General features: G+C 40.4%; 1 protein-coding gene and 1 long non-coding RNA gene across 2 annotated transcripts; both read left to right on the plus strand.

Moving 5' to 3' along the window:
* Positions 1-2,185: 2,185 nt before the first annotated feature.
* LOC124140047 (N-acetylglucosamine-1-phosphodiester alpha-N-acetylglucosaminidase-like) lies at positions 2,186-14,598 on the plus strand. Its single transcript, XM_048384309.1, has 9 exons — positions 2,186-2,330; positions 4,048-4,154; positions 5,793-6,196; positions 7,039-7,132; positions 8,760-8,890; positions 9,511-9,619; positions 10,588-10,716; positions 13,536-13,760; positions 14,493-14,598. Exons 2-9 carry the CDS (start codon positions 4,093-4,095, stop codon positions 14,596-14,598), a joined length of 1,260 nt encoding a protein of 419 aa, XP_048240266.1. The 5' UTR covers positions 2,186-2,330; positions 4,048-4,092.
* A 420-nt stretch (positions 14,599-15,018) lies between these two features.
* LOC125373399 lies at positions 15,019-18,505 on the plus strand. The gene is made up of 3 exons (XR_007218368.1): positions 15,019-15,113; positions 16,049-16,152; positions 17,551-18,505. It is a non-coding gene; the product is annotated as an uncharacterized LOC125373399 (long non-coding RNA).
* Positions 18,506-23,950: the final 5,445 nt, after the last annotated feature.

The following is a 23,950-nucleotide window of genomic DNA, read 5'->3' on the forward strand; positions in this document are numbered from 1 at the left end:
GTAAATGTGACACCAATTTGGCCAATTTTCGTGTATGTATGCTAGTGTGGTAGATTTAGCTATGTTTGGGTCGGTTTGTTTATTTATTTGGCTAGCTAGTGTTGTGTCTATTTTGGGTATTTTAAGTTTAGGGGTGAAGATATTTGATTGTTTGCAGTTTTGTTTAAGATTTTTAATTTGGTGTTCATTTAGGTAGTTTGTTATTCTTTGGGATATTGGGGTAAGTAAGAGGTGTTTACGAGCTAGAGCTTGGTTTTTGGGGCTGATGTTTTGGTTTATTAAGTTTTGGATGAGAGGGTTTGATTGGGACGCGGCCCAGAAATTTAAGCTTAGCTGTTCCCTGCGTAGACTTAGTGGCATTTCTCCTGTTAAGGCCTGAAGTGAGGCGTAGGAGGTGCCATGTTGGGTGCGTTTAATTAGTTTGAGAGCCTGATATTGTATTGAGTCAAGTTTTTTAGATAGAGAGTTGTTTAGGGTGTTGTATATGGCGCAGCCGTAGTCTAGTTTTGATCTAATTAGTGATATGTAGAGAGAGAGGAGGGTATCTTTGGATGCTCCCCAGTTAGAGCCAGTTAGGCATCTTAGGGTGTTTAGGTCTTTACTGCATTTAGTTGTTAGGTTTTGGATGTGAGCATCCCAGGTGAGATGTTCATCGAAAATAAGTCCTAAGAATTTGGTTTGTTTTTGAAATTTGATTGTTTGATTGTTTAGCTGGAGGATTGGGGAGGCGGGTTTCATGTTTTTAGGTTTGAATACTATTCCTGTTGTTTTTTCTGAGTTAAGGGAGAAGCCCCAATTGCGTTGCCAATTCGCCGTTATATAGCTGGACTATTGCTGAGTGCGGCGTTAAACAACAAACCAACCAAGTTTGATCACTGTTAGTGCTAATTACCTAGCTGGCCTCAATTTGCCCTTTGCTATGTCAATTTGCCCTTTGCTCTGTCCATTCTTTCACCTATCAGTGCTAATTACCCCCAGGCCTCCCGTTTGCCCAGTGCCCATTACTTCTCTATGATAACTAAGTCTTAAGTACTGGCTTCCAAACCATCAGCGCTAATTCCTGTAAAGTGTTGGCTTCCATTGTCTATTGCTAATCACCTATCAGCGCCAATCATCTGTTGGCTTCACTTGTTAGTTTCAACCCTTTGCTATTTCCTATTGTTATCTTATGAATTTTGTTTTGTCATTATATGTACATATTTATGCTCTCTGTCTCATAGAATTCATTCACCTGATAAAGGATTTAGCATATACTCCGAAACGTTGTGTTCCTCATAATAAAGAAGTTGAAATCCATATATCCTCTTTCTTACGAATAAAAACATGTTGGCCTAAATTAACCTATAATAGTTGACATTAAATTATCCAATGTGATGTATAACTATGATTTGTCAAGATCTAAACTTGATCATACCCATAGCCATGGACATATTTTATAGAGAATTTACTTGATGAATTTGGATCATCTGAACTTCTTTATAACTTCTTCATGCTAAAACATCTGGTTATGCTCAAATGTGGAACAAATACTTAGAGATGAATTTTCACCAAAACATAGAGGGCAAATGTATTATCAAGCCCTAAAGGACGATATCATCAATACCTTAAAACCAAACCGACCTTTGATAAAATTAATTATATTTCCAAAAGTATTTATTTACCTATCTCAAAATTTCAAAACTTTCAACCATAATCAGTAGAAACAATTCAGAAGATACATTGAAGATACATGGTAAAGAAGAGCAACTGGGTCAACAGATGCTTTATTGTAACCAAACAAGATGTTACCTTCATAAGAGGCTACTTACAGAGTGAGACATTAATTGTTTAGATCAACGGTCGTTTCACACTTACTCCATCACACACATTCCAACCCATGGAGCCACATGTTCATGATACATAGTTATACATTTACAATACATACATACATATATACATGAAAAACATCGATCCATAAAATTGTGTCTACCTTGGCATGATAACATTGTCTTCCTTGGCATGATATAAATCGTGAATAATAATGAATAATAACAGTGAGTAATTTTACAAAACACATTTTCCTATTATTATTTATATATTTCTGTGTAACTTATACTTATCAAATGAAGTACCTGTATTTTAATATCATCACATCAGCATCAGCATCAGCAACTTGTGTTTTTTGTTGAAATGATGTCTGGACAGTTGATGTCTTATATCGACATACAGATGGCAGCTGTTACTGATCTGCTCTGCTACTGTTTTAGCTGTTCCGAATGAGCCAGCTCAGTGACAAAGAGGATGGTTTTGCAAATTGAGGAATAGGGACTGAGGTTTTACAGTGCCAGACGGTGGGTAAATCAGTAGAATGGAATTGGCTATTTGATGGTTATTGCACGACGTCATATCACCAATGTACCTTAAGTAAAACGTCTTGTTTAAATTGCCTTGTTGTGAAATGGCCAATCCGAGCACAATGCCGATTCATATGCATTAGTAAAAACGACCAGCAAGAACGGTAGCATAATTGGTACCCATTAGCAACCTACATGTATAATAGGTGTTATCAATGCGGAAGTCCAGGATTTCTCTGACCTCTGAGGAGCAACATGCAACTATAGTCCTCGCATCTTTAATAGAATTATTAAATATCGCGATGTTTACTAGTAGTTAACGAAGATAGCTGCATGTGTGCTAACACTCATAAAGTTTCAAGTCATTCCGCCGATAAGGAATATTACTAACAGTTATGACAAAAATTGCAAATGTCCATTTTCTAAGCGATGAACATCATCTTTGTGTTTTGATCACGTGGTTAAAATCCGACTGATGATCGGCAGGCAGGCAACTAGATTTAGCATCGTGTGCAGCGAACAAACATTACAAGCATGAACTCAAAGAGAAGTACGTGCAAATGTAGTATGTAAAGCCAAGTAGGTAAAGCTATTGACCAAGGTCACTGCTAAATATAACCACTCGCATTCAGGAAATATTCATTGTGGTGATCAAATGGAACAAGGTTTGAATGAACCTACCTGTCTATAAATATGTCTTATTTGCCTGTTATCTTGAACATTTAATCAGTTGCAATAAATAGTTGCCTTCAAGTCAGAAGCCTGTGATTGTGGGTCCGAATACCGGTACGCCCAGATTATAATTCCAGCTTTGTCAGCTCCATACCCGTGCTCGTGGGTTTAACCAAAGTGGTAAACATCTGAGACCTGCGTCACATCGGGCTTTCCTCATACATTAAGCTGATACGCCGTGATATTATTTGAACACTGTCAAAAGTGGTAAAACCCAAATTCACTCACTCATATACTGTTTCACAATTGATATTCATTTTACCATATAATGTCTTAATCACAATGTGTTTCATTCAATATACAAATTCAACTCTTTTTACATGGAAAATCACTGACCCAATCTTTCCTGATGAACACAAACACCCATATGTGATCTTAGGTTTTTCATGCAGATATACATGTCACCCTTTTCTTTTGTCATGGCCTGTAAGGAAATAGACACATCTAAACTGAATCAGAAATAGAGGAGACAGTGAGTCTGTTTCATATTTAGATCTATGACAAAACACCACTCTCACGATTGTACAAGAGGGATGATTTCAACTTTCCCTTATTGTCGAGCAATATTCCAGCAGCTCCAGCCTTTGGTGTCTACATTTCACAGCTTTTGGGGTACACTTTGGCATGCTCGTTATACAAAAAAAATTGAAAGAGCGTCATTCGATTTTTGCTCAAATGTTGTTTGATCAAGGTTACAACATTCCAAGCCTCAGTATAGCTTTCAAAAGGTTTTTTATGGTCCATATGTGGAGGACATTTCCAGATTCGACGTGTCAGCGACAGAAATGTTCGATTAAATTCCCGATTTTGACTTGTGCCGTATGTACCCGTATTTTATCGGGTGAATAATTGCTTTGCCTTTGCATGTATATCCGTTTTATCGCATCACATATCACCGTTGTCTTTTTCGCAAAAACGAGTTACATTTCTGTTTCATATGTCAATCAGAAGGCAATTTACTGTATCTACCTTCCTACTCCAGAGTCGAGCTGGGTTGACCAACGACAGTGGACGGATAATCGGCTTGATGGCGAAGTACTTCAGACTGCTAACTCTTGTTGCATTTGGTGTTTCGGTTCAACTATACAGGTATTATCACGTGACTATGTTAGTTTGTTTGTTTAACGCCCCACGCAGCAATAGTCGAGCTATATGACGGCGGTCTGTAAATAACCGAGTCTGGACCAGACAATGCAGTGCTCGACATCATGAGCATCAATCCACGCAACTGGGATACGGTGACATGTATGAATCATCTTACGACGAGCATAGGCGCCTTTTACGACAAGCATGGGTTGCTGAAAACCTATTCTAACCCGGATCTTTACGGGTCTTCACAATATGTATACGGACGAAGCCAGTACATTTGGGAATGAGATGTGTGGTTACATACCAGCCATGACAACGATCAAAACTATCCATGGTTTAATACGACTAGTAGGCCAAGTTACAGTGGAGTAACCATACTGAATCTCCTAATTCGCGAAACCATCACCTTCGAATATACAGTGTATATTATCTCCATATTAGTTTGAAAAATAGCATGAATTCATTCGCCCCTGTACTTTCGTTTTAAGATCATTCATGTGGCACGACACTAAAAGTAGCCGTTCAATGAAGTTAGTCTCATGAGCAACATATAGCAACGATGGGGCTGGCGATATTATACACCGGGAAATGAAGGAAGGGAAGCCATAATTCAAGCCATGAACGATCATATGTCTTTTAACATGATATTTATCGTTAGTGTTTAATGCCTGGAACGCACAAGAAATTCGAAACTGGTGAAGGCATTGGATTACCTATCTATAACTGTCTGACTTATCAGTCAGTGAATTTTATTTTACGACGCTTTCAACAGTTTTTCAGTTATGTTATAGTATGTGAGCTTAGTGTAAGAGGTCTTTGATCACGGTTATGTTGCTGGTGAAGAAATTGATCGTAGAATCAGTACACGTCTCATTGTTGCACAGAAGACATCTGGGACATCGATGTTTTCTTGTTATATTGAGATTTAAGTCTCCCATCTGGCCATTTTGATTGAAACAATGAACTAGTCTGCATAAAGGTGTTCGGGAAACTGATAACATGTTCTACTTATTTTATGCACGAAACATTTTATTGTTACATCGAATAATCGCTGGCAATTCAATAAATTAATCGTGTCCAATAACAGGTTCAAGCTGCTTTCGGAAGAGAGTTCTTGCGGCGTTGGAAATGAGTTCGTCGCTTTCATATTCCTTATTCTCATTCGTTCATCTTTAAAATCATTTTTCCTACTGTGCGCTATAGACCATCCCGTTCGAAAAGTCTGCCAATATGCGCTGAAGCATTTACAGCGCGGTTCTACTTATCCCATTAACGATTATGCTTTCTTGGTGGTCGCCGTCTTGTTTTGTAAAACACAGTATCGGTTCTTGTTTTAGGACTGGACAACGCATATTGGCAGCACACTTTTCTAAAGTTAAGAAGCTCCCTGGTAGTGATATATAAAACACTGATATTAAAATATGAACAGGTGAAGGAAAACTTCAGCAACATTTCCATTTGTGCATATCATACATACGACAACATGTTTTTTAATCAAGGCTGTTTCGAATTTGCAACCTAAATCCACCTTTTGATAACCAATACCACACGCATGTTGTTTTTCAATTTTTGTGTGCAATATGACATACCATGTGCTCATTATCAATATTCAATCATGTCATTTGGTTTTACTTGCAGTGATAAAACGTTCGTTATTGATGGGATAAACCTGTTGCTACAATACATGTTCCGTCCCGGTTCTCATCAAGGAGTGCGACAGTGCCAACATGTCAAGATTGGAAATCTGACACACATGAAACATAAGGCACACATCAGTGTCAACCTAACTTTGCCGCTTGTGGAGTCTCGACATCAACTCAAGAGCATAGGAAAGTATTATTATGACAGGAGAATTGTCAACGTGTTATTTCAGAAAGTAAACAACCCTTTGAAAACGTTTTCGGTTCTTGAGCCGGGTGCTCCTGGGACATGTAGAAAGGGGAGTGCTCAGAGAGTCACGGTGAGGGAGAGTGCCAAACAGAAACGTTGTGTTCTGGCTATCAGTGCAGGCTTTTTTAACATAGACACTGGAGAATGTTATGGTAAGTACTGACCAATGCATTTTCAGTTTTGTTTGTTTAACGCTGCCCTCAGTAATACTATATTGCATATGGCGGCGGTGTGTAAGTAAAAGAGTCTGGACCAGGTAATCCATGGCCAGTGATTAACACAACTCCGTCGAGGACGCCATCAACCAAACCTGACTAAGCTATACATTCACCTTTCAATGGGACCAATACCGACCTGGACGCTACACGGCGGACTCAAAATTGAATGACACGTATAAAGGTTTCACAACGTGACGTTAGCATGGGAACAACATGCGTCTGTATGATTTTATTACAAGAGCGTTGGGTCGTTAACTGCCTTGCTCTGGGTGAAAGATGGGCGCCCACATCATTACTCTGCCACCTCCAAGCTTAAGGCTACCGATCCCAAATGCAGTTGGTTGAAAAACGTAACTTTCATGGTGAATTGCACTTTCTGATCACATATCTTCTGCTATCCTGGAATTGTTGCTGTTGTAGCTGTTTTCTTGATGTATCATATTGCTGTGCCGATACCAAAGTTTAGAGACGGTAATGTGGGAGATACTGTATATCCTGGCTATAGCCGATTGCCTACTTTCAATAGTCCATGATATTATTTTATGTTATTGATATATATTATATATTATTGTATGTGATTAATATATATTATATATTATTTTATGTGAATAATATATATTATATATTAATGTATATTATGCTCTGTCTGTTCCATTACGACTAGTCTCCTGTTTAATAAGCAACAAGAACGAAAACGGAACAGAATCGATATAACTGACATTCTACTTAAACGGGGATTAACCCAACTCACTCACTGATTACTGCTTTGTTCACAGGCAACATCTACAGCGATGGGAGACTGGTCAGTGACAGTGGTGGGGTGCAAAATGCTCACTTCGGCATCACTGCAGACGGCTACATCTTCGCAGGGTAAGTCGGGGTCAAGATGTTGGAAGTCTTCCCCGCCAGGCGGCCCAACGGGGTGTCCCCAATGTCTAAAGCGCCACATTTCCCTATGCAGAGTTGTGTTCCTTTTGCGGTCCTGAAATCTATGATCGTGGGTTCGAATCCCGTTTCACCCTGATTATGCTTCTTGGTTTGTCAGTACCATAACCGTTATCGTGGCTTTCCGTCAAGAAGTGATAAGATCTGAGACCACCATGCCTTCTATTTTTTCTCCCTCATCAAGTTGACTGCAGTGATATAACTGAAATTATATTCAAATAGTCGTTAAACCAAAGTCATTCACTCACCCAGATACGTATGTTGACAAAAGGGGCTCAGGTACCTGGAAAATATCTTTGGTAATTAGTTCACTGAGTATAATATTTTTGGCGTCAGCTGATTGGCTTGTGTTGTTTGTGATTGTGTTTATTATTTTAATCTTAATCAATAAATAGAATACTAAACGAGCTCCCGTGTAATACCAATTTTATGAAACGAGTTTCATAAAATTGGTTTTACACGGGAGCGATTTTAGTATTTTATTAATTACTTGCCATTTAAAACATTTTTAGAATTAAACTGTTGAGTATGAATAGGCTGACACCTACACGATCCACGGCATAGTCCATTTGAGTTTAACAGAATAATACTTCAAACACGTCAAAAGTTGAAACGTATGAATTTAGCACCATACAACGGTCCACCTTTAGAATTCACATAATTATCGTAGGGCTAAGACTATCGCAACTCACATACTTAAACTTAGACTAACGGCTGTCGTTGCGCTACAATACGATCGCCTTGTGGAACGGGCCTTGCACCTCAAAGTTTACAATAATGTGACAATACCCAACGACGTAATTTGTGGAATTTTATTGCAAGATCCATCGGCGAAACAATGCCATGTGACGTCAGCCTAGCGACGAGGTTGCTGGGGTCATCGAGTGTGCATAAGCTCCTCTCAGTGATCTATCAACTCCACACGTAATGTCGTTGAATTAGCCAAGGGATGTTGAGCGCTTTCAATATTTGTTCGTGAAACGTATTCCGAGAGTACATAAGCACGCGTTTTGGTATTACACAATGTGTAATACAGCTGTATGTTTATTACACGGGTGATCTCTTCACTGGCAAGTAATAAAAAAAATCCATTAAATACATAGGTAAAGAAAACAGCATAACATTCAGATGTAAATGGTCAGATACCATAGAATATCCACCCGTTTCGTAAAAATGGTATCTAACGAGAATGAGTGTAGCATTCTCTATATATTTGTACATGCTCATAATAGAGATTATGAATGCTGATTGGTCAAATGAATATGACGTCACGATGTCTCATTGTTGCAAAGTACGATATGACGTCATCTACTGTTCATGACGTCATATATTGTTTGTATTACGTCATCCAGCAATATGTTGTCTTCACTGACGCTTCCCTGTAGGGTTGACATTTCATGCGCTTATTCATGTTCTCTCTCAAAATGACGATGAGTAATATATGAATAACCAACGAGCTGCGAGGATTTACGCATTATCTATCCCTCGTAAATGAATGCGGCAAGTTCCTCGCCTTTTGCTTATTCTCTATGTATTCTACATCTACGTGCAGGTATCTGTCACAGCAGGATCTGATGACACATCGGTTTACCCAGCTAGTTGGAGGTGTCATATGGCTCCTGAAGGAAGGGGAGATCTATGTTGACGAGAGCATCAAGAACGAGTGTTCGACGCCGACAACAAGCATGTATCCCTACGTCTTTCCTTATTCTACCCTGATACTGTGAATAGCTGCAAGATTGCTGATGGCGAATGAAGATTATTCGTTTACAGTATCTCAGTCACAAAGTAATCTTTTTTGCTGAGTAGATGTTGAAACGTATATCTTTAAATATAAGATTTAAGGCATAAAAGGTACACCATTCAGATTATAATATACGGCCCTTGATTGTATGAAGAAACTCCAACTCAACAAGAATGTCCTGTACTTTTGGAACCACATTTCTATTTTTGATACCATAACTATAAATGGCATTGGAACACATTGCTCACCATGATCACCGTGAACATGGTACGAGCTGAACCATACCAAAATAAACTTTCTGAAAAGCCCTGTGGTTAGCGACACGGCACAAGAAGGGGATAAGAGTTTGATCAGTTTATTTCTTGACAAAATGCTTAATACACCAACAATTCGTATTTGGTGAGATTTATTGTAAAAATTTGTAAATAGTGCCACACAAATACTCTTGCGATACCAGAGACAATGTATGTTATTTTCTCTTTCTCTGAAAAACTCACAATCATATTTCCTCACTTCACAAGGATGGATCACATAAACCTGAAAAAATTCCTGATTTTAGTAACACTGAGAGAGTTTGCTTCCATCCAAAAATCTCGAGTTGCTGTCGGTCATGACAAAGACGGCCGCATCCTTATTGCCCATGTCGATGTGGCGAAGGGGAATATTGGGTAAGTTCATGATCAGTGACGCTTTTTATAAGTATTAAGTTCATTATGGTATTTTCACCTACACCCATCTTGCTTCCAATTCCCAACCCACATGTAAGGCTTAAGTCGTCTCATTGTAGCTGTACCTATGATACAAAAACTATGCAAGGTTGTTAATTCATAGGTTTATGCAATTATTTTAAAAAACAACAACATTTACACAAGAATTAAATTTCCTCCATCCTTGCCCTTGTGTCTGATATAAAGTTATGAACCTATTCTGAAGTTAAAGCAAAATATCTCTTATTGCGATTTTGACTCTGGGTAATACAGAAAGATAAAGTAACTGGTCACGTTATTCCGACTAGCGAAACTATCGATAGATCAGCACGTCCTTCCTTATCCTGACCAAGTCACCCATACATGCAAATTGTCAATGCAACTATATCAGCCTATTGTTACAGACCAATCCTCGACCATCCAGTGTATCATATCTCCATACTATCATGACATGTACCCTGGACCCATTCGCGACCAGAACTTCGTTTCGAATAACATGACGTTAATATTCAACGTCCAATGAAAAACAATAACACTGTCCTGTCGTGATTGAAACAAACAGCCATATCACCAGCACTGGACTCAACTCAAATTCAAGCGGAACTTCTTTTTGCATAAAGGTCCACTTTGACCAGTTTTTCCAATAGTGACTTTATAAAACTATTTAGATTCGACTGTTAATCTATCCCGAACGTGTGGTCAGAAAAGGCAATTAGAATTGTCTGTTGAATTCCAGCTCTTGAGCGAATGAAAACTTGTGCTAAGTTCATGATAAGAGACTTAAAAAAACAAAGCTTTGTTGTTGCCAGGCAACCAGGCAAAACAATATGGAGATAAATACACAGGATAATATAGAGGATAGGTCACTTCTAGTTTTAACTATTTCAATAAACGAAACTGAAAAGTGATATTTACTTTTATTTTAAAAGAGTTGACCTCCACGAGATGGCATCCATATTGCTTGACCTTGGCTTTGTCAATGCCATTAACCTTGACAGTGGAGGTTCGGCCACAACAGTTATAAACGGTACACTCGTCAGCCATCCGTCAGATGAATGGTGAGGGCATCCCAGTGTTATCGTTTGTCTAAATCATACTGCTTTGGAGACATTTTGTTGGTGGTCCATTGTACGCATATTACCGTCAAAATTCCAAGATCTCATTGGATGTTCAATGATCAATTCTAATTTGAATCAAAACTCTACACCTGTTCTTTCAACTGTTCAAATTTTATATATACCCTTAACAGTGTGCATGTAATGCGTATATATATTTGCTACTGCTAACTCCAACCGAATCAAACAGCTACCCATTGTATCGGCTTTGGAGGAAACTAATCCGTCATTTTCTGGAGAGCCTCGAAGATGGCTTGGTCAGTGCAACTGACACCACGAAGGGAATTGTTGATAAAATACATATGTGATAATGGATGCTCGACGACCACACGTCACATAGCTAATACAGAAGGCATATCTCATGAGATAATTTAGAACATTCTGATGAATGAATTGGGCATGACAAAAGTTTCAGAACAATGGTTTCCCAGGCTTCCGACTCCTGATGTAGACACGTTCCGTGTTCGTCATCTCTCGTGAGAATTTACGTCGTTTCGAAGCAGACATGGTTGATTTTGTTCAGCGATATGAAACCATTAATGAGTCTTTGGTTTACACTGACTGCACGAGTTGTAACAACAGTCCAAGCATTGGAAACACGTAACACCCCCTCCGACGAAGAAGGCAAAGTCTGTTCCATCAACTGGTGACGGCTTCGGATTTCTGTGATTCCAAAGGAATCCTACTTGTGGACTCCCTCCCGAAAGGTTAGATCATAATTAAAAGACCAATAGTATGATACCTGCGAAGGCATCTGCGTAAGAATATCATGATCACGGCTAAACACCGTGGACAATTCACTAAAGGTGACTTGTTCCACAAGGACAATGCACCCGTGCACGAGTTTGTTGTCCGCAATGCATGACAGTGGCTTTGAACTCATTGCATGCGCACATCCACCACATTCACCAGATTTGCACCTTCAGATTGCAACCTTTTCCCTACGCGAAGGGAGAACTGTAAACAAACTTTATGATGATGACGTTTTTATACAACCAGGAGGACTAATTGTAAAAAAGAAGTTGCATATCCATCTATGGGATCCAGGCTCTCCAGCATCGTCCAAACTTGGCAGCAGTGCGTGGATCTCGGAGGCGATTATGTAGATAAAAGATTAGCAACCAACTCCATTAACGCAGTCTAACATTCATTCAAGTCTCTTTAATCCGACACTTGTTAACTCGACAATCGGCTTTACCCGACACTAGTTATGGGAACCGATAAAATGAGTTTTATGTAGACCTGTTAATTCAATAGTCTTATACTCTGACTCCTCCTTCAGGTTTAGAATGTTTGAGCCACCCGTCGTAGGTTAGAGTTTTACTCGGTGAATAGCATATACTATTTTCAAGATTAATATCTGACACACACACACACACACGCACGCACGCACGCACGCACGCACGCACGCATGCACACACACACACACACACACACATATATATATATATACATACACACACAAACTCTTCTAAAACGCTATACGGATATTTTTGTGGCCATAAAAGCAACATTAGCGACATTAGCGGACCATTTGGTGCAAAATGAAGAGGTATAATTAGTCGGGGAAAACGGACCCAGTGCATTATCAAAAGGGCCAAGGAGCTGCACGTACTGAACGTGCAGCAGCACTATGGGCGGTATTAAAATGCAGGGCTTTTGATTGCCTGGCATCAGCGTCAATCGAACAGTGACAGTTCAACAACATGCCAGGATTAACAGAAGTGCAAAGACATAAGGTCATAGGACGCTTGCAGACAGGGCAATCCCGATCACCTGTAGCCAGGTATAATGAATCGCATAGGACCACCACAGGGCTATGGGATCGGTTTCAACAGCATTGGTAAACACGTGATCGGCCAAGGTTGGGACGACCAAGAGCACAGGTTTGATCCATATGCAGGGCAATCTTACGGCTCAACGATACATCAACGAAACTCTCCTACCACACGTCCTCCCAATTGCAGCCGACGGCAATGATGTATTCCAGCAGGACAACGCTCGGCCGCATACAGCATGGAGCCTTTCTACAAAACAATTCAACAACGTTGATGTTCATCACCCTCCAGAACCCCGGATTTGAACCCACTGGAGCACCTGTTGGATGAATTGGATAGACGCCTACGCTGACGTCAACCACAAACTTAGACGTTGCAGCAGTTGGCTTTTGCGTTGCAGGCCGAGTGAGATACCATTCCCCAGGATGTGATTCGCATACTCGTCTCTTCAATGGGCAGGAGATGCCAGGCCCTGTCGATTCCAACGGGGGTGCCTACGGGTTATTGATGGTAGCTGACCTTCACCTTGGACTTTTCCTATGAACCGATAACTGAGATGACTAAAATCACCAAGTGATCTCCACCACATTTTCGCTCAATACCTTGTATGGTTCCTCGTATAAATGTATGTTCCTATTTCACACAAATCTGGCTTTGCGTTTCTTTTTTTGAAGAGAATATACTTTTTTCTAGATCTTGTGTCTCTACCCCAGAGGAATCTTTAGGCCGATTCATGAGTAGCGAAACTCAGGTTTCGTACGTAAGTGATTATAAACAGGGTTCTTTTGAACTTGTACTGACTTTCTCTGCTTGTATTGAGAAAAACTAAGTAACTAGGGTTTCCAATTCTCAGTTTTTCTAGTAATCCGTGAATGACAGTTTACCTCATTCACTATCTCACACACTCACTCAATATCTCACTCACCCAGTATTTTTCTCGGTATCCTACACATTCATCGCCTCTTTATTCGTCTCTTCATTCAGCCCTGACAAAATATTCAACTGTGAGCGCCAGGTGACCACCATCCTGTGTGTACATGAGCCAGAGTGTGACCCGGGTGACTGTTCAGGGCATGGGACCTGTGAGATGGGAGTGTGTGAATGCTCAGATCACAGGTCAGGGCCAGCCTGTGACATCCAGCAGTGTTCACTGAAGTGCAACCAACACGGAACAGCGTCAGGTCCGGTTGTTATAACTATACCCCAAAAGTTTGATTTTGAACACATCAAAAATGTGTATACAACCATCATAGTTTATATTTGACTCAAGTATCAACTAAGTACCATGTTTCATCTAAAAATATCGACACTGCTTTGTTTGTGTGTTTTTGTTTAGAAATCTTACTTTATGTGTTTCCTGGAAACATTTTTTCTTATATTATTCTTTATTAATAAGCAACTCTCAAACAAAAAACTCAATCTACAAACTACCAAACGCACAATCAGATACATATCCGTAGGACGTCATTCCTATACAACATATGAAATGAACAGGATATTGAGTTGCTGGAGTAACAATGCAAGAGAGTTTTCATTTTGCAAGCATGCACATTGTAAAGCCCTTTGGAGTGTACACGTGTGTTTCAATCAGACTAATTGCGCAAGGTGCTTGAACAGTTGGTTAGTGAGTGACGGGTAATATTTTAGCTATACAGTTGAATTGGAGTTTGTGTCTGGATATCTTCTGGTTTATTTAACATGTTTCTGTCGTTTGAATACTTGTCAGTCCAAATAGTCTACTTACTAGTAAGCCGTCGAGTTATAAACAAGTCATACAATGCAAAGACTATAGTGTGACACATAGTACATGACATACACTGTGTCAGATCCCTTTGAAACCCATATAAGTTTAGGTGTCATCACAAAAGATAAGAAATGATAAGTCCTGACTTGACGACCAAGGGTGGATGCAAGTGATGACGTCACAAATCTGTTCCTAAGGTGCAAAAACCAAAGGAAACGGTACTCGCTGGGCCTGGCCAACGGTCGCTTCTTGGCCTGTCCCTGGTACTGCCAGTTTGGCGGAAAGGAGTCATCAGTCTTATGATGGGACAGCGTGTGCAACCTTTGGTTTTTGCCGTATGGCTAAGGGAAAACCCAATCTGTACAAAGGCTCTAAGGTCAATCTAATCTGAGCATCATTGTTGTGATCGTTTGTTAATTTCTATGCTAAATGTCGATTATATATTGCACTGGTACAGTGATTGTTCAATGAGATTCTCTTGGAAGTCCCGTCAGTCGGGATGATATATGTGAGTAAGTAAGCAATATGATCATTCTCTGGGAATACTGTTTTTAAAGTTCTATCAATGAGGTACATGTGTCGATGTGTGTGAGTCACTGGGCACTGGGATTATCAGGGACGTTCTGTAGCTAGTAAGGATGTTTGTAACAATATACTAGTAGTCTGTATTTTGGTATAAGTACCTGCATGAGAATGTAGTTGTATCATCTATGAAACCTTCAAGGAAGGGTTGCTAATTTACACTGTTTGGTGATTTTTTCTGCAGCTTTTGCAGAACAAGGGCTGTTGAAGTCCAAACACCAGTCAGACCAGTACAGGTAGGAGAGTCAGACCTCACGGTACACCTGGCATGGTCGAATCACAACTGGTAGGAACATAAACACACACACAGTAAACCTGACACAGACAGGTCAATACAGATGGGCACGTCAGTGCTCACAATGCACATGTCACAGTCTGAGAATGACATCACCATCTAAAAGAAGAAGAAAGTCATGTTTATAGTAGCAGGAAGCAAATGTTTCTGATTGTTATATATTTCGCTTGAAAGATTGTCACATGACTACCTTGTTATGTTTTTTCTTGCAAGTTCTATATCGAAACTTTTGTTATAGTTTACGAACGCTACTCTCAACGGGACAGGTTGAAAAGGATACAAACTAAATTCCTTAGGTTTTGAGTCATCTCCCCACCCCCCCACCCCCGTCCCCCCCCCCCCCCCCCCCCCCCCCCCCCCCCCCCCCCCACCCCACCCCACATTGTCCTGTACCCTGTGAACCATACCATGGTCCCTCTTCGTTGGTGTGTGAACGACGTACATTATTTCTTCTCCTTCGGCGTGTGAACCGCACAATTGTCCTCCTTTGGTGTTAATATAACAGTATTGGGCTTCCTCTGTAGCGAGTGAATGTCATACACTGATTATTCTCTTTGGGCGTGTGGATCATGCAAAGGCCCGTTTCCGTTGATGTGTGAATCTCATTAATCTAGGACCCTGTCGTGTGAATGTCATAAAATGGTTCTCCGTCTTTCGTGTGTTATATAATTGTAATACAATGACCTACTTCGGTATGTCAACCATACAATGGTCACTCTCCTTTCGTGTGTGAATGACATACAATGGTTCTTCTCCTTTGGTGTGTGAATGACGTACTGTGTCCCTTATCATTTGGCGTGATGATGTCATATGGGGGTCTTCTTTTCTTCGTTAAGCCTGTATCTGATAATTAACAAAGAGAAGTGTTATTTTCAGATCATATTGGTTACTCTCCGTCGTCCTGGGTATTATCGCGGCTGTGAGCATCATCATTAACATCCTCTTCCTTTTCATCCACCTTGACGTGCAGCGATGATACGGTAATTATATGAGGCTGTTAAAAAGGTTTGTCTTCCCCATTTCCAGAGACACAGTTACAGCGGTTCAGATGAGAGATGGGGCACATATGACTTTGTCTAAGATGCCGCAATTCTGTGCAGAGTTGCGTCCCTTGGGCACGCCAGATTACTGTGAATGTGGGTTCGAATCCCGGTCCGATAAATTGTCTAGGTTTGTCCACGTTCATGGGTTTCACCAATGTGGTAAAAGACATGCATCACTTAAACGTTAAGCTGACATGCCGTGATATAACTGGAATACTGCTCAAAGCGGAGTTAAACCTAACTTACTCAGAGGGAAGAGAAAAATGGAAAACTGATCACCTTGGAAGGGAAATGTTTGAATAGTAGTGATAACAATTAATCATCCAACGCTGGCTCCACAGGCGATATCACTTGAGTAAGATCAAACAATCTCCCCTAGGAGACCATTGTAACGTCACTGGTTACCCCGAAGCTGGTAAGATGTACTGTTTACTCTCACGACACTGCTCATTTAAGAAATATAGTTTGCTCTACCCCTATAGTTGTGCCCCAAATTATTATAAATATAAGCTTACGTCCAAGTGCTTTGACTTTGTAATACACATGGGATTAGAGCAAACTTTTTTTACTATTCTAAGGTGCCTAATTTAAGACTAACCGTGTGTGTTGTTGGGCATAGATTTAAAATCAAATATGTTAAACCTAGGGCCGTAAATCGCCGTAAAATCCCCGAACAGGCCTAACTGATAGGTTGTTCCTCCTATACATTAGAAAATACCATTGAAATGGATAGTTTATAGTTAAGTCCCAAGGTGCAGTTTTCTCTTTCCGCTACGACTTCCTAAAGCAGGACGTAAATCACATACAAACGTTTAAGCCGAGGTTCTATGTCACTGGTTATTGTGAGTTGCAACATGAAATGGCATCGCCATGGGACCAACACGGCACAGGAAGAGCACCAGCTGTCGTTTTGTTTGACTGTAGTGTGTTGCTAAATGCCCTCCACTAAGCAACATCTGTATATGTGGTCATAAAACGTTTCCAGTTGCATCATATAGATATAATTCACAGGGCACCAACGTCCGGTTAGCACAAATAATATTCAAAGAAACTATTTCACAGGTCAATAATTGGTATGGTTGTTCCATCTTGCTTGACAACAATAATGGAAGAGGTTTACAACTTGAAGGATACATTAGATCACAGGGAGGTTAGTTACCAGCGTCATTACGTCAGTCCATTATAATTTTAAACGTGTTCTTTGGCGCAATATAAAGTATTGCATTTAACCTTGCAGCAAAGCACCCCTGAATACTGTTTACAATCTGAAAAAGTAGGAAGAATGGTGTTTGATAATAACATTATCATGCTAAGACTTGCGTCTGGTGTTTGCAGATCCTGAACACGCCCACCTGTTACGTTTCCCTGGATATCAGCAAGATCTGTTCTTCACCCACACGAAATTGCTCCCTACATCATGACACTTCCTTTACCAAATATATCAACTTATTGTCCACAATATCCGGGATAAGGCTGCTTCCGTCGCCGGTACAGTCGGGTCCATCCATCTTCTTTGGAGAAGAAACCAAACAACGTCTTGGAAGCCACTGCTGAAGTATCGACACCACGATTACGTTGAGTGAAATAAAGCCAACGTAGGACCCTCTTGCTCGGATTCCGGCGGGTCTCAGCAGATATGGGACGTAAATCAGTGATTTCTGTTACAGTGTACGTCGCAGTGATGGTCCTGCTTCGAATGTGAAGGACCAGGACATAGCGATTCTGGGCTGCTGTGGGTATGCGAGGTCTCCTTGATCTTGGACGAACGCTATTGTGCTATGTTACCGATATGGCGCCCAAAGTGGGACATTGTACTCTGACAACGTTATAATGCCTGGACACTGATGTCTGTGATTCATCAGCTTCAACTCCACTAAAATCGTTATTTCTCGCATCATTAGTGAGTTTTGGCTTCACGATTCTGAAATTCACTTCGTGACAGTGACAAGAAGCCCGTAACTAGTTAAATGACTTTCACGTGAAAACTTCTTTTCAGATTCCCCAAAAAATGATTCATGCAAAGGCAATAACATTGTTTTGCAACACATTTTCATGTAGAATTAGAGAACAAGTAGACTTTATTTGTATGATGCAGTGCATCAAGTTTCTATCCATAACAATTACTTTTGAAAATGTTGCTACTAATAATAAGAGAATTTATGGTGGACGTCTTCCGTCAATTGTAGCTTCAACTATGATATACTTACCTGTACTATTTGAATGCAATGTATTTTAATTACAATATTGTTTTTGCCATCGAAACCCCATTGATGTGTCATTGTCATTTGATTATTGCTGTTATATATATATATATATTGAGATGTGTTTTCTCTATATATTCATATTGTCGTTTGGTTATTCATTTTGTAGTCAAAAGGTATGTGGATATAACATATATAAAAGCTTGTGTACCATGACGTATGTCGTGGTCATTAAAGTGAGGCTGCAAAACTGTATCCACTGCTGTGACATTATTATTTTGTGAAACAACAAAAAACAAGAAAACACAAAACTTTATAGATAACTTCTCCTGGGTTATTGCATAAAGCGACGTTTCGATGTATATTCTAATCTTGATAATGGTGTAAGAACCGATATCGAAGTTATCTACATCGAAACGTCGCTAAATGAAGCAATTAACCAGCAGTTATTCATAAAGGTTTTATTCTTTCTTATTTACTCACCAACTAGAATGCCAATCAAACAGTTAATAAATAACAAAACAATTAACGGTGGCAGCTAGAGCTGTAAACACATGAAGGGCTGACTGAACCCTTCACACCTATCCACATTGATAGGAGGTGAATATTATTGTTAATAAGCCTGAATATCTCTTACAGATATTGACGAAATTACAGTCTTAAATATCCTGACTCGTTGCACACGATCTCACAAGGGATGTACGTATGGATTAAGTGTTGTTTACGATTTCAACTTAAGACTACATAAAATGAACTATTGAGTTAAGATGATGGCCTATTATAATAAGTTACACTGACACAGATAATTAGTTTTGTTTATATTATGCTGTCACAGTGGTTGTAATTTAAAACGCAACTGCCTTCTGTGAATTCCGAATCACTTCCTGTTGATATGAAAAAGTAAAGTTGTGAATCCAAATGGCAGCCCAAGCCCACAAAACCATAACAGGACTCAAAAAACAATATTGTACTCAGCCTCAGAAATGTTCACGGTCATTCAACCTCATTTAAAGGATATTGTTTTTGCGATAAGGGAATTTCTATACGATGTGTTGGCAGTTTGTAGTATACGATGTGTTGGCAGGCGGGACAACAAAGTGTGTCAGTATGTCGTCCCGATAGAAATGTTCAAGAGACTTTCCATGTACAATATGGAGTGGGGTTCCGTCAGTCATAGTGATGCCACCCCACACAATCCATCGCAACCTCTGTGGTCTCAGGTTGTCATTTGTTGCACGTGCTGTGCCGCAAAATTCATTATTGCCTTAAAACCGTTACTAAACTAAATTTTCAGAATTAATCGTATTATGTCATATCATGTATCAAATGGAAGCTCATTTTGTGTTATTTTACGTACAGGTTGTATTTGTACTGTTCTGTGCGTGTGAAACACAAATTGTGCATGCATGTTGTTGTCTTTCTCGTCTGCTTGAAAAAACTTGCTCACAGTTGAGGCCCTTAGTAGCATTGACCATAATCATGGGTTGGCTATTTCATCAACCTCATTTCATGGAACTGGCAAAAGCCTATTTCAGTTTCGTAACAAGACAAAATTGAACAAAGTGAGCACACGAGTTCCCCTTCATCAACGTCCAGGCAATCTCTCTCAAGACAATTATGCCTACGTTCCAGCCGTGGCATTGAATTCGAAGGCAAATGTTGTGAATGTACCTAGATATACCATGATACAATACCAGGAAGTCTTGGAACAGTTAACACCTCTGTTCCATGCCCCTGGCAACACTCATTATGCAAGATGGACATCCATTCACATAAGAGACATGAAATTCCTACAAGAAGCAGTCAGAGAAGGGTGTGAGACGAATTATCAGTGGTTAATCGCATAAATAAAACAAAACAAAACACATTTTCTTCTATAACATTTGATCATGAGCAGGGGAACAAGCAGGTCAAGGTCCCGGTGGACAGAAAACTCCATTGCCTTCAAATGTGGGATGCTGTCAGGGACCGAGCTTGGTAGATTAGTATGGTTACTAATATAGTATAGTATAGTATGAAAATGAGTATATCCTTGATGATGATCCTGATCTTCCAAGGGCATTCCTTCACCATGAGCAAGGGCTTTCCACACAGGAAACATTTCGAAAGCCGGAGCCTTTCAGATACGATCAGACATATGTGAAATCCTTTCTTTGATGATTTTGGCGAACTTGTTACTCTTCATAGCCGAAACTTCACGCCAGCATTGGTTGTAACCACAGTAAACACACTGGAGGGTGTTGGAGGGTGATGGAAGATTAGACCCAGTCTATTTATTAACCTCTCAAGAGACATTCTCTGCCACTCTTCAGCTTTCCATCCAGCAAGTCATCTTCTAAACAATGACTGTGATAATGAGTGAATGAGTCCGTTTTACGCCGCTTTTAGCAATATATCAGCAATAATATTGCAGGGGACACCAGACATGGGCTTAACACATTGTACCCATGTTGGGAAAGCTTTCACCACTAGGCTACCCGACCGCCCCTGTGAGAATATATTAAGGGAATTGTTTGTTCATGAGATCCAGGTATTCCCACCTTCTCTCTCTGATTTCGGCAAATTGTGGTTACCCAATGCAAAATCTGCACGTTTTCGACCGTTTGAACAGTCAATCAGCAGGAACCATCAGGAACCATCAGCTTCTTATGACAGCAAAGCTCTGTTGTTGTCCATCCCAGTAATTCACACCTTCGATGATTTAGGTGACAGTGTTTTCATTCCATATCTCATGGGTCAAATTAAGAACAAAGTAAACAGGACGTTGTGTGGGTGGGTGTCCTGTGTGCTTCCCGGGATGAGGAAGATTTTTTCAGTTCTTTACTTCAAATGTTGCAGAATAGCCATGGCCAGAAGTCAAAGCTGCTCAAGTGACATTAAATGGCAAGGATACTCTCACCTTCATGACAATCACGAGGAAGCAGACACAAGGATTGTCATTCATTCTGGACATGGTGCGACTTCACTGCAGATGTTTTGTCCATCCTTACTGGACAATTTCATATCCTGATTGCCCTACAATCCTAAGCAGATATATGGGCCGCCTTTTGAATGGGGAAGACTTTTGGCAACTTTTACATGAAACAAATATGTACGTTTGGGAGAGGTGCATCCTCGTACTTTACCAGCGTTGTATGCCTTTGTCTGGAAAAGTAAAATGTTATCCTGGCAGGCTTGGCAGGCTCTAGATGAAGCCAAAGAAACCTTTGTCTAAATAGCCCATCATTTAAGTGCTGAACATAGATTCTGGTCACTTCCAAAATACTTGAGCCTTTGACTGTTGTCTTGTTCGAGAATGAGTTGAGAATGGAAGTCTATTTGGACATTGTCTTTCTTTCGATGAGTAGGGAGGTCCAGAGGGGAAACGATAGTCTCGTATATGATCCATTATTGACAGATCTGTGGCTTTGATAGGGATATATTGTATAGTTGTGAAATTACTGGTTTGACGAAATAAATATACGCTGAATGACAGAGAATGAAATAAAAGGTAAAGTTGTGGGGAGACAATTAAAGGCCAGGTTGTGGAGAACGAGGCTGGCACCGAGCAGTAAAGGGAGATAACTCCCGTTGTTAGTATAGTGCAGCTTGCAACTTAATCAGCTCTCTGCTGTATCCTAAGCAGACGAGCTAATCACTCTATTTGCTGGACCCTGAGCAGACAAGAGTTAATTAGAGCTATGCCATAGCATAGCATAGATCTGCACGCTGGATAAATAGGCCCCTGCTGTAAAGCAGGCAACCAGCAAATTAGTGCTACCATTGTGTTTTTTGCCCGATGTTATCACCAGTCCTCGCCCAAACCACGCCACCAGCGCCTCCATGCACAACATAGGTTGGTCTCCCATTTGGCATAAACTTTGAACCCGCAATGTGCTCAAAATAATACACTACCTGCCTTACTATATATAAGCCTGGATGATATCCCTTATGACGTAGGTCTGTGAGCTTGCACTAAGGCGCACATTGTCTCTGAGGTACATACTATCAGCACGTGTATCAGCACGGCCGTGCCTGACTAAGCCTTTGAGCTATTTAACGCGACTAGCAATCTGACGATTCAGCTACTTTCTTGCTTTTTCGACCTTGCACACGTTGTTGACCCCTCGCCATACCTTGCGTGGAAGCATCCAGGACCATATCAGTGTGGCGTGTAGGAGGCGAAGACGAGTGTATAATAAGTCCCTCAGAATATTGTCATACAGATGGTGTCTAGCTTTGACACACAAGTCGTTGGAGCCCAGGTGTATGATAAGCCTTCTTAGATGTAGCTTGGTGCTGTTGAGGAAACTGTCGAGATCGGAACTTGCTCCAACGCCTACCCCCTTTTACCTTCAAAGTAGTAGGGCCATGATGTGTAAGGGCTGAGGGATGCTCTTTCCTGGCTCGTGCTTGCTTGGTAGCTGCCACCTATCACCCATGTCACCGAAGCAAGCATAAGTAGAGTTAGAATCGTATGTAATGCTGACAGCACGACGATTGCCATCTACCACATTGCTGGACTTTTTGGATTGACATGTGATCCATTATAATGATCAAGAAGGCCTCTCAGACACCACTACGGAAAATGTTGATAACATACAAGATATGATAATGTATGATCGATGACGCACATCGCACATGGCAAATATAGTAGGTTTATCTCGTGAGAGGGTTGAGAACATTCAAAGGAGTTAATTAGTCATGAAAAAGGTTTCAGCACGCTGGGCTCTCAGGCCCTCCTCTCAAATGGGAATTTAGATCGTTTTGGAGCAAACCCAGACGTTTTGTAAACTTTAATTTGTTGCACTACTATCTGCCAGATGCAGAGCAGTGAAAACAACTAACGCATGTTACTCCTAAAAAGGCCAAGTCTGTTCCATCAGCTCGCAAGGTGATTGCTTCGGTTTTCTAGGATTCCAAAGTATTCCTAATGGTGGACTACCTGCCGAAACGTCTGACCGATAATGGCAAATAGTAGGCTGATTTGCTGAGGCAATATCGTGAAAATGTTAAAGCTAAATATCATTCTGTGTTGTTTCATGACAACAATGCACCTGTGCACTAGTCTGTTGTCTGCAATGCGTGACTGTGGCTTTGAACTCATTGAACATCCTCCGTATTCACTAGATTTACTACCGTCAGATGTCCACCTCTTCCAAGACTTGAAGAGACAACTGTCAGTGTGATGTAGGTAACCTGGCATACAATGCAGTTTGCAGAAGTGTGAGGACCTTGGATGGGATTCAGTTGAAAAGTAATAAACAATCACCTCCATCAACGAAAAGTCCGTCATGGTTAAGCACAGAAGTGTTCAGCCATCCGTCGTTGTAAAACAGAACAATTAGTCATTTACATAGCATGAAATCTGTTTTTTTCGGTCTACCGGATGCGTGTACATAAACAATACAAACCACATAACTGTGTATTTATTTAACTCTTGGTTTGCTCAATCTATGTTTATAACTCTTACGTTTTCTATACAGTCTATGTATTCTGAACGTGTTAAATTACAAACTATTTTCTCTTTTAACGTCAAATGACATTAACTTCAC

This window comes from Haliotis rufescens, unplaced genomic scaffold (assembly GCF_023055435.1).
Source record: "Haliotis rufescens isolate VD_foot unplaced genomic scaffold, xgHalRufe1.0.p SCAF_5, whole genome shotgun sequence".
Lineage (NCBI taxonomy): Eukaryota > Metazoa > Mollusca > Gastropoda > Lepetellida > Haliotidae > Haliotis > Haliotis rufescens.

What these genes read in the sequence shown, in the direction of transcription:
- LOC124140047 (XM_048384309.1), top strand. Translation starts at nt 4,093, where the DNA reads ATGGCGAAGTACTTCAGACTGCTAACTCTTGTTGCATTTGGTGTTTCG. An exon ending in GTTTCGGTTCAACTATACAG is followed by an intron (nt 4,155 to 5,792) that starts GTATTATCACGT and finishes TTTTACTTGCAG; the next exon opens with TGATAAAACGTTCGTTATTG. An exon ending in GACGGCTACATCTTCGCAGG is followed by an intron (nt 7,133 to 8,759) that starts GTAAGTCGGGGT and finishes ATCTACGTGCAG; the next exon opens with GTATCTGTCACAGCAGGATC.